Here is a 15072-nt window from a genome sequence, read left to right on the forward strand (position 1 = left end):
ACGAAAATTTTCATATCTCACCTATCTACGATACATACAGTGCCTTTTATTTTTTTAATAATACACTTTAGACGGAGAACTCAAATACACGCTGAAAAGTTCAACAATTTCGTCATCAAGGGCGTGTTACAATTACAATAATAATTGTATAGTAAAGTATAGAAGAAAAGGAAAAAGGTGGAAAATGGTACACAAATTCACCTAAACAAACAGGTTGAATGACATGTGTTACTTCTTTTTTTTGAAGAAAAATGACATGTGTTACTGTAATTTGAAATTGTATCGTTCGATAATTCTATCCTAGTATGATCACCCAAAAAATTTACAGTATAATCCTAGTCGTTTTCAAGATAACATCGCTGTTATTTAGACACGAGAGGATGTACCAAAGTCAGCTAGGGAGCACAAGATGCACATGTATCTTTAAAATAAATTAAGTGCTTTTCTGATGGCTAATTTTTTTTAAACTGTTCTTGCCAATAAAGTGGTTGGAAATTAATGCTTATTACACTGCTATGACTCTCCTCTCCACACTCAATAGTCAAATACTGGATTGTCGTATAAATCATTCATATAAACGTGTTGAGAATTTAGAATCCCTTCTAGAAATATATATGATTTCTATTTTCTTTTATGGTGACATTTCACATGGGAAAGGGGAATCCTTTCCCACCATGGTAAAGTTTTTCTTGACCTTTCGATTAAAGAGGAGCATAAATTTTATGATGGACAACCTACACTATATATTTTCTCCTCATCTTCTTCAACCTCGTGAAAATGCAAATATGCAATTCACCTCCACTAAAAAGCTACAATCTATATCCATCTTCATCAATTTGTTCTTAAAATACCCAGAAAATTAAAATCAAAGAACAAACTTCATGTAACTAAGTAAAAAAAAAACACGCTCTTTTAAGGAACAACAACAAAAATTCTATTAAAGAATAAAACAAGCACACCTTGTGTGCAAGTATAGGTGAAATACAGGTTTACGGCAAACAAGAAAATAAGCCACAATTAGGGGTGAAATTGATTAACAGCAGCAGCCCCCTACAGAAAAATCCAAAAAGCTAGCTAAACTTGGGTAGAAACACACTGATTAATAGGATTTTTTTTTTTTTTGATAAAATGAAATTGATTAGGAGTACTAGTATTATCCTTTGCTATAAATTTATTCTTCTGTACCATTATTACGAAAATTAATATAATGGTAGAATGTTTGTGGTTACTGTATTGTGGTGGTGGTGGTTGGGGGTGAGTGCTTGAGTGGGGGAATGGAGGATAGAAAATGTTGATGAATGATGTACTGTGGACAAACCATCATAAAATTTATGCTCCTCTTTAATCTAAAGGTCAAAAAAAACTTTCCTATGGTGGGAAAGGATTCCCCTTTCCCATGTGAAATGCCACCTTCTTTTATCCAAGTACATGACTTCTTGGGTATTGATTGATTATTATAATTCCCGAACTATGATTCAACTCCGTAACGCAATAACCAACGAAAAAAACTCCGTAACACAATTTATGTTGACAATTTCACATTGAGAAAAATAAAAAATTGAAAAAGTGGGAATATTTTTTTTTTACAAAATACTCCACTCTTGTTAAGTACTCCCATAATGCAAATTGAATTCTTGGCCTTACGAAATAGCCTATAGAGCAATCTAATGAATTGTAAGTTGCAACTTGTAAGCAGTCCTTGTCAAACAAAAAAAAAAATGCAATTAATGGTGGAATTGTATCCAAATTCAATATTTAGCCCACTAAAATAAAATAATCACTTACGACTCTTTCTCACACACAAAAACACACATGTATTTGAGTATGTGCAAAAATAACTACTGTTGCATATTAATTAATAATTTAATAATAGTTTCATATGCATAACTCAGTTGTTTAAGCCCAAAACACATCAAGGTTTCACCTTTAACTAAACTTTACTTGCCCGACGCTCCTAACAGTTAGGTAACTTTGGATCCTTGTGGATCGGTAACAACTCTGACCATAAATGTACCTAAATGTTCAATTGTTTCAGCTTTGATACCCAATGTTCGTACCCTTCCCTCAACGAAAATATAATCGACAATTTCAAACAAGAGGTAGACATGCCTTCCATCTTAAGAAAATGTTTGAACAAGATCGAAAGTACAATGTGAGACTTAATAACCCAGAGAAATTTGTGTTCGACGTCTGAGCATATAAGTTCCTATGTTTCTACTTGACGGAGTGAGGAATTGAGGCAAACCGAGATAGGTGCAGAGCTTTCATCGAAACTCCAACACCAAATTTGAAGGAGTCAACACAAACCTTTAACGAGATGCTAACGTCTTTCTAAAGTGATAGAGATGCGACCAACCCATCCGGAGATCCTTTGAATGGAATAGGAGGTCCTATGAATAAGTCCAAGTCAAAGAGGATGAATCAAGCATTACAAGGCTTAATCATAAAGATCAATGAAAAAGAAATTCAACATGCATCAGAGGCTGCACCAACTTGGGTCACATTCTTACAATTGGATCAAGATGCTTTGAGCCCAACTTGAAGCCCAATTTTCTCCATTTTAATAAGCAATTTTCGTTTTTTTATTTTGGGTGAATTTTTAGATGGTCTTTTGTATTCTCCTAGCCTCTCCAAATGCTTCAAAGTAGTGCTCTAAGTTATTATAATGGCTACTGGGAATTTTAATCATGTTAGTGCCCATTTTCTAAGTAATAAACATGCACTTATCAATGTATTTGGTAAATGCATGGTAATGGGAATTTATCTTTAGTATTCCAAGCCTAGGCTATAAATAAGAAGCTCATGTAATTCTCAAATCACAATTTGAATTTTAATATATTTGAGTTTTCTCTATTGTAAGAGCTTTTCCTTTGTTCTTGGGTCAAGAACTTTATAGTGTTGGTTCTGCCGGCAGGTCGCGGTTAGGGTCTCACTTTTATTTGATAACTTTGGTTCTACCGGCAGGTCGCGGTTAGGGTCAAGTTCCTTACCTGTTTTCAAGACGGTCCTATCGGTCACGTATCATAAAGGTTCATATCAAATCAGCACAAAACACACTCCCCTGATTCAAATTACTGAGAAAAGAGGTTGTGTTCGAATGAACGAATGAGTTCGAAGAGTAACTTACCACCATAAACGAGCATTATCAGAAGTAAGTCTTATATTACTGTTAGCCAATGTATTTTACTAGCTGTAATAAATGTGGTCAAAGTATAGTTGACCTAGATTTAAAGAAGATTCGAACAGAGTGTTGTGTTGAAAGCAAATATGGGTTCGAAGATGGTAGAAGACTTCGATAAAGCAGTTTTCGAAGGTGGTTATCAACAGTTATTCTTTAAGTCAGTTTTATTTTAAGTTTGTTTTCAAATAAGTAAAACTGTCGACTTGTGGCAGTTGTAGTTTGAATTTCAAAAAAGTGTAGTTATTTCTAGACTTAGTATAAGTAGTAGTTTTTCATAGGAAAAACAGGTCGCAATTCCGTCATACAAACTTACACTCAAAGTATCCGTATGGAAGCGAGAAACGAGTCACAAGTTGCAATGTATGAATCTGTGTACCAACTTTTGTTTAATCAATGCAATTTACCCTTTGTTCTTTAAGTGTTCTTGCACTTTACTTTATTAAGTTCGATTGAGTTCAAGTGGATTGAATTCGATTGTTTTTATCATATTTCTTATATTTTCGATACCAAACACACAGAACTTCTAACAACAAGAACAAACACAATATGTCCTAAGATTTACTGGTTGATCTTGCAAGTTACCATGTGTAAACCAGCGGTTGTTTACGAAAATCGACGTAAACAAATTGGCACGCCCAGTGGGACCGTTTGTGTTTTTTGTTTATAGTTTTTGTTAGAATTTCTTTTAATTCTGGTTTGTTTTGTTGTGTATGCAATTAAGAAACAAGAAATTGCTTCTTAATATGACACGCGCTAACAACCAAAAGAAAACAAATCCAACATCTTCAAATGAAGATGTGGATCAAGTGACGGTTGAAGATGATGTTTCATCCCCAGGGAATGTTAGAACATCACAGGCTGTTCCAACTAGTAATACAGTCACTCAAATATCGTCTCAGGCCATGCCTTCGATGGCCACAGTAATTTCTCAAGCCATGCCTTCGATGGTTACCCAAACTTCCCATGATTATCCAAATAATACTTCTATTCAAGGAGTTTGGGATCATAGATCAATGCCATATGGTATGCCATCATCATTGATGCAAGGCTTACAAACTAGTGGTAATATGTTTTCAGAGAATTTAAATGTTTCATTACCACAACTTTTTGGTCCTGGGGTATCTACAACATATAGAAGTCCCCAACAAAATTTAACCAACGCTTATATGGCTGCCATTAGGCAAACTATGGAAGAAACTAATCATGATATGGTTAATATGATGACCCAACAAATTGGTACTGTCATAAATCCTTTAATTCGAGACACCAACACTAGTTATCAACGGTTGTCTGATCAAATGGAAAGAATTGCCAATTTCTTCGGCGCTCCACCAATCCAAAATACCCAATTGCCTCAAAATCGAAATGTGAGGGCAATTGAAATAATTGCTGATGAACCAGTGGTTCGAAATCATGAAAATATTGTCCAACCACAAGTAGTACAACCACAAGTTCAGGCGGAACCTGAAAGGCAACCCATTTTGGTTAATAGAAACCAGGATGCCGATCAAGTGGTTTTACAAGCCCGTCGGAACAATTTCGATGGTCAGAATAATATAGCGGGTATTGTCGAGGCCTTGTTAGCCCAAAATGGTTTTAATATGGGTTTACGTAGACCAAATTTTGCATCTCCTTTGTCTGAGTATGTTTTAGACGCTGAGTTGCCTAGAAATTGGAAAATTCCGAAGTTTACCAAATTTGCTGGAGAAACTAATGAATCTACTGTCGAACACATTGCTAGGTTTCTCATGGAAGCAGGAAATATTGCAGAAATGAAAATTTGAGAATGAAATATTTCCCAAGTTCTTTAACAAAAAATGCTTTTACTTGGTTTACAACTTTACCTCCTCATTCAATTTATAGTTGGAACCAATTAGAAAAAGCCTTTCATGAACAATTTTACATGGGTCAATCTAAGATTAGTTTGAAAGAATTGGCCAGTGTTCGACGTAAAAGTCATGAGTCAATCGATGATTATCTCAATAGGTTTCGTCTCCTTAAGGCTAGATGTTTTACTTCTGTTCCAGAATATGAATTAGTCGAAATGGCTGCTGGTGGCCTCGATTATTCTGTTCGAAAGAAATTAGATACCCAGTACCTAAGAGACATGGCCCAATTGGCAGACAGAGTTCGACAAGTTGAAAGACTTAAAGCTGAAAAAGCTAGAACTCATAACAAATTTCCTAAAAAGGAAAAAATTGCCTATATAGAAACAGGAGATAGTGAACCTGAATTCGATTGGGGTTTAGATATCGTTGAAGACAATGATATAAACCTGGCAGAATTAAAAGATGGACCTCCATATGCTTGTAAAATGTTGAGGCCATCCAATGGAAAAAATCCTGAAGATCCCAAGAGTGACAAATATCCTTCTAAAACTTATACTTTTGATATTACTAAAAGTGAAGAAATTTTTGATCTTTTAGTTAATGATGGCATAATATTAGTGCCACCTAATATGAAGTTACCTCCTTTGGAACAAAGGAAGAAAAGAGGATTTTGTAAATTCCATGGTTTTTTAGGTCATAACCTATCTCGATGTACTCGTTTCAGGGATTCTGTACAAAAAGCTCTTGATGAAGGGAGGCTAAAATTCGGAGAAAAACCAAAACAACAAGTGGATGGAGATCCTATGAAAAAGGCAGAGTCCATGTTTGCTGATGTGTCTGCCAATGTGGTAGAATCCATGTTTGCTGGTATTTCTATCAATATGGTGGAAATTTCAGATAATATTGATGTAGAAATGGTTACTAAGGACCATCAAATTGAAGAGCCAGTGGTTACTGAAGATCAATTGGCCAAGGAAATGGAGAAAGCATATCCAAAGGCTGAAGAAGATTTGGTTGATTTTTTAAACCGATGTAAAATATCTAACACCCATGCTATGCTTTGTCCTCGATGCAGTGCAGTGTTCGATAAAGAAGCTGCGAAATCAGTTGAAGGATATCAACCTCAAACAAAACGTAAAGGAGGGTGGTTCGAGAACCGTTCTAAGTTTGGCTTTAACAAAAGAGGTGTTCCTTACAAGATGAAAACTTCAGAGAAGTATCAAGTGAAGAACCATAAGAAGACGTTCGTTCCTTCATCGAAGTCTCCTATTGATACTTGGGTTTTCTCTGGAGGCATGAAAACTGGTCATTCTGCGCCTCCAGCACCACCAACAAAATGGGTAAAAAGAGCTGTCAAAGTTCCAGACCAACCAGAGAGTTCTAATCCTAACAAGTATGCTTACAAAAATAACTATAAAGGTAAGAATCCTATGACTAGAACTCAATGGCGCCGTTTTCAACGCCAGAAAAAGGAAGGAGTTTTGAAAGATGTCACTAATGGTGACAAAAGTAAGAGAAAACAACCAATAGTTTTCGAAATGGTTAAAAAACCAGCTACTGAAAGAATTTTCCCTCCATTATCTTCTGCTTTAAACATCCCTAAAGGGGATGATGATATTCTAACTTCTACTTTTTCAGATTCTGAACCAAGTCTTGACATTATATGTGTGGTTTCTGTACTACCAATTGAATATGCACATGATGTATCTTCGAAGGCCAATCATGATGATGAATGTGATTTCACTGAGGAAATGGCTCGTCATAGGCCTCTATGTTATTATGTTATGAATAATGGCTGCATCGAAGATCAACATGCAGTGTTCGAGAAACCTGATGATAGCATGAAGCTTCATTTAAAGCCTTTGTTTATTCAAGCTAAATTAAATGGTGTTGGAATTAACAAAGTGTTGGTAGATGGTGGTGCTACTGTTAATCTCCTACCACAATCTTTTCTAAGGAAACTTGGTATTTCTGAATGTGATTTGAAACCACATAATGTAGTGCTCACTAATTATGAGGGATCTACTGGACAATCTCTTGGTGCTATCGAACTAGAATTGGTAGTAGGAAGCATAACCAGAGCAACTGTGTTTTTGGTAGTTCCTTCTAAAGCCAATTTCAATGCATTATTAGGAAGGGAATGGATCCATGCTGTAGGTGCAGTTCCTTCTACAATGCATCAAAGGATTGTGATTTGGAGGAAAGATGGTTTGGTAGAGAATATTGAGGCTGATCAGAGTTATTATTTCAAAGCTGAAGTTGATAATCAAGATATCAACAAAAAGAACTTTGACAAACAGCTTCAATTTATTGCACCATTCATGGAAAATGATGCATCAAGTTCTATGACTAAAGAAGAGAAATTCTTTGTAAAACTTGCACCAGAATGGGGTTTTCGTTGGAGAACTGCATTCGACGATGACTTCGTAGTGGTGAACAATGAAGATTGCCATGAGAAGATACCTGTAAAGGAAAAAGATTTGCTGAAGACAAGAAGTACTTCGTACAAGAGGGTTACTGATGACCAAGGATGTTCAGCAAATGGAATCTCACCAACTAGGTGGGATATCAATAATTGATCAATGGTTGAGCCCAGCATATGGGAAAAGATTACGGCTTATGTAGCCGAGAAAAACTTCGATTTGGCTGAAACAGCCAAAGAAGAAGAGGTCTTCGATGCTTCAGTGGAAAATAATTCTGATGACCTCATTGATGATAAAAAATTAGATTGTATTTATGATGATGAACCTTTGGGTTTTGAAGAAGATCCAATAGGATCTACAATAAAAATGAAAGCCCAAGATCCTCTTGAAGAAGTGGATATAGGAGATGGTTCTGTAAAAATACCAACATACATAAGTTCAAAGATTCCTAAGAGCTTCAAAGATCGAATTGTGGCGCTTTTGAAAAATTACAAGGATTGCTTTGCTTGGGATTATCATGAAATGCCTGGTTTGAGTAGAAAGGTAGTAGAGTTGCAATTGCCAATCAGGACAGACAAGAAACCAGTGAAGCAAATTCCAAGAAGGTTTGCACCAGAGATTCTACCAAAAATAAAAGAAGAGATCGAAAGACTCCTCAAATGTGGCTTCATCAGACCTGCAAGGTATGTTGATTGGTTAGCTAATGTAGTTCCTGTTAAAAAGAAAAATGGTAGTATAAGAGTTTGTATTGATTTTAGAGATTTAAATCTCGCTACTCCCAAAGATGAATATCCTATGCCAGTAGCAGAAATGTTGGTAGATTCTGCAGCAGGTTTCGAATATTTGAGTATGCTTGATGGTTATTCAGGTTATAATCAAATATTTATTGCTGAAGAAGATGTTTCTAAAACAGCATTTCGATGCCCAGGGGCATTAGGATGTTATGAGTGGATAGTAATGCCATTTGGTCTTAAAAATGCTGGTGCTATATATCAAAGAGCAATGAATTCAATGTTTCATGATTTTATTGAAGATTTTATGCAAATTTACATTGATGATATTGTTGTGAAATCATCTTCTGAAAACAAACACTTAGAACATTTACGTTCATCATTCGAAAGGATGAGACAATATGGATTAAAAATGAATCCATTAAAATGTGCGTTTGGTGTTTGTGCAGGTGATTTTTTAGGTTTTGTTGTCCATAAAAAGGGCATCGAAATCAATCAAAATAAGACTAAAGCTATAATGGAGGCTAAAGCACCCTCTACCAAAAAAGAGTTGCAGTCTTTATTAGGCAAAATAAATTTCCTCAGAAGATTTATCTCTAATCTCAGTGGCAGAGCGCAAGCATTCTCGTCATTACTTCGATTAAAGAAAGAGGAAATTTTTAGATGGGAGCCTGAACACCAAAAGGCATTTGAAGACATAAAGTCATATTTATCTAATCCTCCTATTCTTTCACCTTTGTTGAAAAACAAAAAGATGAAGTTATATATAGCATCATCTGAAAGAACTATAGGGAGTATGTTAGCACAAGAGGATGAAAATGGTATAGAAAGAGCCATTTATTATCTTAGTAGGGTTTTAAGTGATGTTGAAACAAGATATCATCCTAGTGAGAAACTATGTCTTTGTTTATATTTCTCATGTATGAAACTTAAACATTATATAAAGCCTTTTGATGTTTATGTTTATTCCCATTTCGATATTATTAAGCACATGTTATCTAAACCTATTCTGCATAGTAGAGTTGGTAAATGGGCTTTGGCACTCACAGAATATTCTTTAACTTATCAATCTTTGAAAACTGTGAAAGGCCAAATAGTGGCTGATTTTATTGCTGATCATTCCATTGAAGAACCTGTGACTGGGGGCATCGAAACATTTCCATGGACATTGTATTTCGATGGGTCTAGTCATAAAAATGGTTCTGGAATAGGTATAGTTATTGTTTCACCAACAAATGAAGTAACCAAATATAAATTTCGAATTAGCCAATATTGTTCGAATAATGAGGCAGAATATGAAGCCTTAATAAATGGTTTAGAGATTTTGCTCGAACTGGGGGCAAAATGTTTAATTATTAGAGGTGATTCTGAATTAGTAATAAAGCAAATAACAAAAGAATATAAATGCCTCAAAGAAACTTTGATAATGTATTACACTACAGTTAATGCATTACTTAAACATTTTGTTCAAATTGAAGTTCAACATGTTCCTAGAGCAGAAAATCAAGAAGCTAATGATTTAGCTCAATTGGCTTCTGGGTACAAACTTTCGAAGGAACAAGAGCAAGAGGTTATTGAAATTAAAACAAAGCATAATTCGATAGACATTGTGCCTAACAAATTGTTAAGACCAAAACTTGGGGGCATGGAAGCATCTCAAGGATACCTTCAGAGTGCAAAATTTTCTGAAATTTTGGTCATTAACAATTTGGATGATGATGATTGGCGAAAACCCATAGTCAATTTTTTGGAAAATCCAGATGGCACAACTTGTAGAAAAGTCAAATATAGAGCCTTGAGTTATGTGATAATAGGCAATGAATTATTTAAAAAGACTCCAGAAGGAGTTTTACTTAAATGCCTTAGTGAAGCAGAAGCATATTTGGCTGTATCGAATACTCATAGTGGTGCTTGTGGTACACATCAAGCAGGCCATAAAATAAAATGGCTTTTGTTTCGACAAGGTGTTTATTGGCCAACCATGTTAAAAGATTGCATAAACTTTGCTAAAGGTTGTAAAGAATGTCAAGAACATGCTGGAATTCAAAAAGTACCAGCTAGTGAATTACATTCAATAGTAAAACCTTGGCCATTCAGAGGATGGGCTTTAGATGTAGTTGGGGAAATCAAACCTAAGTCATCCAAAGGCTACAAATATATTTTGGTTGGAATAGATTATTTCACTAAATGGATAGAAGCTGTTCCACTAAAAGATGTGACTCAAGATGAAGTTATAAACTTCATTCAAAAATTTATTGTTTATAGATTTGGCATACCAGAAACTATTACTACAGATCAAGGATCTGTATTCACTGGTCGAAAGATGGTAAAATTTGCTGAAGAAATGGGATATAAATTGTTGACTTCAACACCATATTATGCTCAGGCAAATGGTCAGGTAGAAGCAGCAAATAAGAATTTGATTACTATAATCAAAAGAAAAGCTAGCCAAAAGAAAAAACCCAAAGAATGGCATGAGTTTCTTTATGAAGCTTTATGGGCAGTTCGAACTTCTCCTAAAGAATCCATAAATACTACCCCTTTTCGATTAACATATGGCCATGATGCTGTATTGCCAACAGAAATCTTACTTCAATCTACTCGAATTCAAAGACAAATCAAAATTCCAACAAATCAATATTTGGATATGATGTTGGATGAATTAGTAGATATTGATGAAGAAAGATTGATGGCTTTAGAAGTGCTTACAAAGCAAAAAGAAAGAATAGCAAAAGCCTATAACAAAAGAGTTAAATCGAAATTATTCCTGCAAGGAGACTTAGTTTGGAAAGTTATTTTGCCTATGGATAAAAAGGATCGATGTTTAGGAAAATGGTCTCCTAGTTGGGAAGGACCATGGAAAATTCTAAGAGTTTTCTCGAATAATGCGTATGAGATCGAGGAACTACAAGAAGATCAGAGAATTCTACGCATAAACGGTAAATATTTGAAAAAATATAAACCGATGTTACAAGAAATTAAAATTACACAAGAGTAATTTGATTCGAAATAAAAACTTGGCATTAATTTTAAAAAAAATGCCAACTGATGGGCAGGTTACATCGAAATGCTTAAAATGGAAAAACCATTACAAAAGAAAACACAAAGTACTTAAAGACAAAAAAGCATTTAGAAATGGTTTTCACCATTCAGTTACAATCCCAAAGCGATCGAGAAACCAACGAATTTCTGTATCGAGACGACACTTGAAGCAAGCATTGACCAGGTAGTAGTCATGATCTGGCCCAGGTAGAAGTGAATACCAGCCTCCAATTCTCCCATCTCCTGCACAGTTGTGGTAGTTGTTGCAAAAACGACGCCTAGTAAGCCAAATAGGCATGGGCCTATTCCACCAAGGACAGCGAAATCGATAAGTCGAAGTTCCTCCCAAAATGTCGCTTCGAAATTCTGCCAATCGATGTGTCCATGCAAGATCTTTGAAGTCTTCGAGGATGTTTTCTGGCATAGGCATGGAGAGCGCATTGATGAGAAGAAGGTAATACCTTGCACTCAGAGAGCCAGTGGCATTGATAGCAGTAGTAAGGAGGCGTTTCATTTCTTCAATGTTTGGATTAGCATCCAACATGTGTTGAGTGCTTCGAAGAATACAGAACATGGCGTTGCCATGATTCCAGAGTCTAAGTTTAAAAGCAAACTTAGAATGAGCCACCATAGCATTGTTGTACCATTCATTGGGGTCGTAGAGGAAGTAGAGGACATCATTTCCAAAAGCCCTAGAAACTTCAGAATCCTCACTGACGCGCCAATGCCTGCTATTGGTATGGCGAAAGGCGAAAAGATCTTTCCTGCTTTGAGCAGCAATCTTTGCAGCAATCTTGACTAAAAGATCATCACTCAGATTATCAATGGTGGTCATGATGATTTAAGAAAGAAAAGCTTTGAGTAAGAAGGATTTTTCAGACGAAGACGAAACAAAGAAAAAGAGTGATTTTTATAAAAGGGAAGATCATATTTATAATGGAGGGAAGTTGAAAGAAGTGGCTCAATCAAACGGTTCTTCTTGCTTTGAAGATGATGACACGTGGGAACAGTTATTCCGATGGCCAATGGTTACTTAACTTTGTAATCTGAGGGAAGTTTTAAAGGTTTTTATTTTAAAAAGATTAATTTGTGTTAAAAGGTCATTTATTTGTTTTATTTCTTTTCAACTTTCTAGGCAAGTTTAACTTGTTGGGTTAAACAAAAAAGCTACTTTTTTTGTTTCCTCATCATTAAAATGTCTTGGAAATTGTTCCAATCTTATTTGGATTTAAATAAAATTTAAATTCGATACAAGAAAATAAGAAAGGAATTTCGATGTTTGAAAAGAAATTGTCGTTCGGAATAGAAAATGGTCCACAGATTGTTATAAAGATATTACAGACCAAGATATTCGATAAGGCTGAATAAAATAAAAGTCTTAGAGAATAAAATAGAAATAGAACTAAATCTCAAATGATGAGATGAGTTTCTCAATTTGGCTTTTGTATTCAGCCAGTTGGGTATCGAGAGCATGGTTGTCATTTGCAAGTTGAGCAATGGTAGACTCTAGTTCCTTGGAGAGCTTGAATTTGTTAACAGCTTCATTGGCTTCTCGATTTCTGGCTTCATCCTTAGCCAAAATTTCAGCTTTCTGAGCTTCCAGTTCTTTAATCTTGGCATCGATGTCAACCACTTGCTGCTTCGCATTGTTTCTTTCTTGCTGAAGAGTTTTAAATTTCTCTTGGAAGGATGACAGTTCGATCACAATTTGATCATGATGCGCTTTCTTCTCTGCCATTTGAGCTTGACCAGTTTTCCTCTTCTGGAAATTTTGATTAGCACTCTCCAACATTGGTTCAAGATAATTAAACAGGTTTCGAAATTTCCAACCAGTTGGGAGAGCACCAAGTTTTTCAAATAAACTCTTGATTTCAGCAAGAGCTCCAGCATCCTTTTCAATCAACTCTAGCAAGTTGGCTTCGATGATCTTCTTTTGAAATTCTGCTAGCAAGTTGTTCTTTGAAGTCTCAGAGGGATTTCCCTTGGATGAATCAGAAGTTTGGCCAGTGCTAGTTGAGAAAAGAGTATTACTCTTAGCTATCAAGGCAAAGGCATTGAAAGGATCATCTTTGGCCAATCGATCGATTTCTTCCAGATCGATCATAGGGATATCTTGTTGAACAATCATCTCTGCATCACCAGGAGCATCTTGTCGAGTAGTTATGTTTGTATCTTCAGTAGCAAAGTTCGATACATTAGCTCCAAGGGTGGGTGCAGAATGAGATTGGTCATTGTTGAGTGATTCATCATTTACCAAGTCATCAGTGGGTGTTTCTGCCTGTTGTTGTTGAGGAGGATCCACTTTAAGACCTTCTGGACTGCTAGCATCATCATGCTCATCCTCTTTGTCTTCAGCAATTGGTGAAGTGGTCTTCGAAGAAGGAAGAACTTGCCCATGTTGTGATGGATTAGTTTGTTCTTGTTCGATACCCTAAAAAGAATAAGATAAATGCTTAAAAAACAAGACATTTAGAGATATTTCGTATAAAATATGGTTTCGATAAAATACCTTCGAACCATTATCACCAACATGTGAATGAGCACTAGAATGAGAAGTCTTTCGACGACGTTTGAATGGTTTAGATGGTGAGATGGGGGGAGAACTTTCAGAAGCTTCCACTTCGACTTCCTTTTCTTGGACAAGTGATATTTGTTCTTGTTTTCTTTTCCTTCTTCCTTCAGTATGGACTTTGGGAAGTGTTACTTTGGAAGCTTCGATCTGTTCTTTAGTTATCTCCACCTCACTATCATCATCAGAGAGATCGACAGTTGCTTGTTCTTTCTTGCTCTTTGATCTAGAAGGTTCTTTTGATGAAGTTGTTTTTACTTTGGGTTCCTTTGATTTAGGAGGTTCCTTCGATGCAGCCTCAGATTTTTTCGATTCAACTTCTTTAGTTTGGGAAGCTTTCTTTTTCTTCTTGTCAGACTTGCTTTTCGAAATGTTCTGGGTGCTGGCATCATCGAGCTTTGCTTCTCCTGGAGTTAAAGGCAAAGCTGAAATATGTGATTATACAGATAAGTACTATTTCTTCTAACAATAGTATTAACATATTTTAGTAAAGGAAAAATCATACCCATGATACTGGGAGTTTCGATTCGAACTTGGGATAATTCATAGCCAAGTTCACCATTATATTGGTATAAATTGCATTTAGCATAGGTTACTAAATTATTTTGTGGGAATTTGAAATTATAAAGTAACCATTTTGGGTATGGTGGCCTGAAGGCCAAAGCAAGATTACAAGATGGAAGTCTTGCTAGTCTCATTTTCTTTTCTAAAACATAAAGATATTTATTGGGTGTTCCAGGGGGAAAAATTGTTTCTGAAATTTTCTCTCGAACTTTATCTCTCAGAGTTTGAGCAGCATAATATACTGTCCTCTTTGGATGTAAAGGGTCATATGTTGTTTGATAATATCTTTGAAATTGCTGAATTTCTTTAATGTGCGTACCTCTAGTCTTCTTGTCTTTGTTCTGCAAAGTGTGAAAAGTACTGGTCAGTTGAGGCAGCAATTCATCAGGATTCCCTCGATTGGATTGGCGTATGTAATAATTTCGCCACCATCGAAAGAATGCTTCAGAGCATGCAAATGATGTTGAGAAATATGTAGGCTCGAACACAGTTGTTCTCCTGGCTTGAATTATGGATTTCCACACAGGTTCGATCAGAGGAATTTTCCATTCACTTATACTTTTGAACAAGGAGCTGGGTTTTGATTGAACCATACCAAACTGTCTAGCTACATGGTTAGGTTGATAACCATATACTCCATAAGGGCTACCAGGTGTAAGTCTGCTAGATAGATAGGTAGGGGTCAAATAAGCTTCCCATATAGCATTGATTTCTGTTTTATTGGCTTTTTTCG

General features: G+C 35.7%; 1 protein-coding gene across 1 annotated transcript; it reads right to left on the reverse strand.

Moving 5' to 3' along the window:
* Positions 1–12608: 12608 nt before the first annotated feature.
* LOC146911433 (uncharacterized) lies at positions 12609–14284 on the reverse strand. The gene is made up of 3 exons (XM_085729518.1): positions 14281–14284; positions 13716–14200; positions 12609–13637 (listed from the first exon to the last, which is right to left on the reverse strand). Exons 1-3 carry the CDS (start codon positions 14282–14284, stop codon positions 12609–12611), a joined length of 1518 nt encoding a protein of 505 aa, XP_085585644.1.
* Positions 14285–15072: the final 788 nt, after the last annotated feature.

This window comes from Medicago sativa, chromosome 7 (genome assembly GCF_051527215.1).
Source record: "Medicago sativa cultivar Bolivia chromosome 7, Bolivia_mono, whole genome shotgun sequence".
Lineage (NCBI taxonomy): Eukaryota > Viridiplantae > Streptophyta > Magnoliopsida > Fabales > Fabaceae > Medicago > Medicago sativa.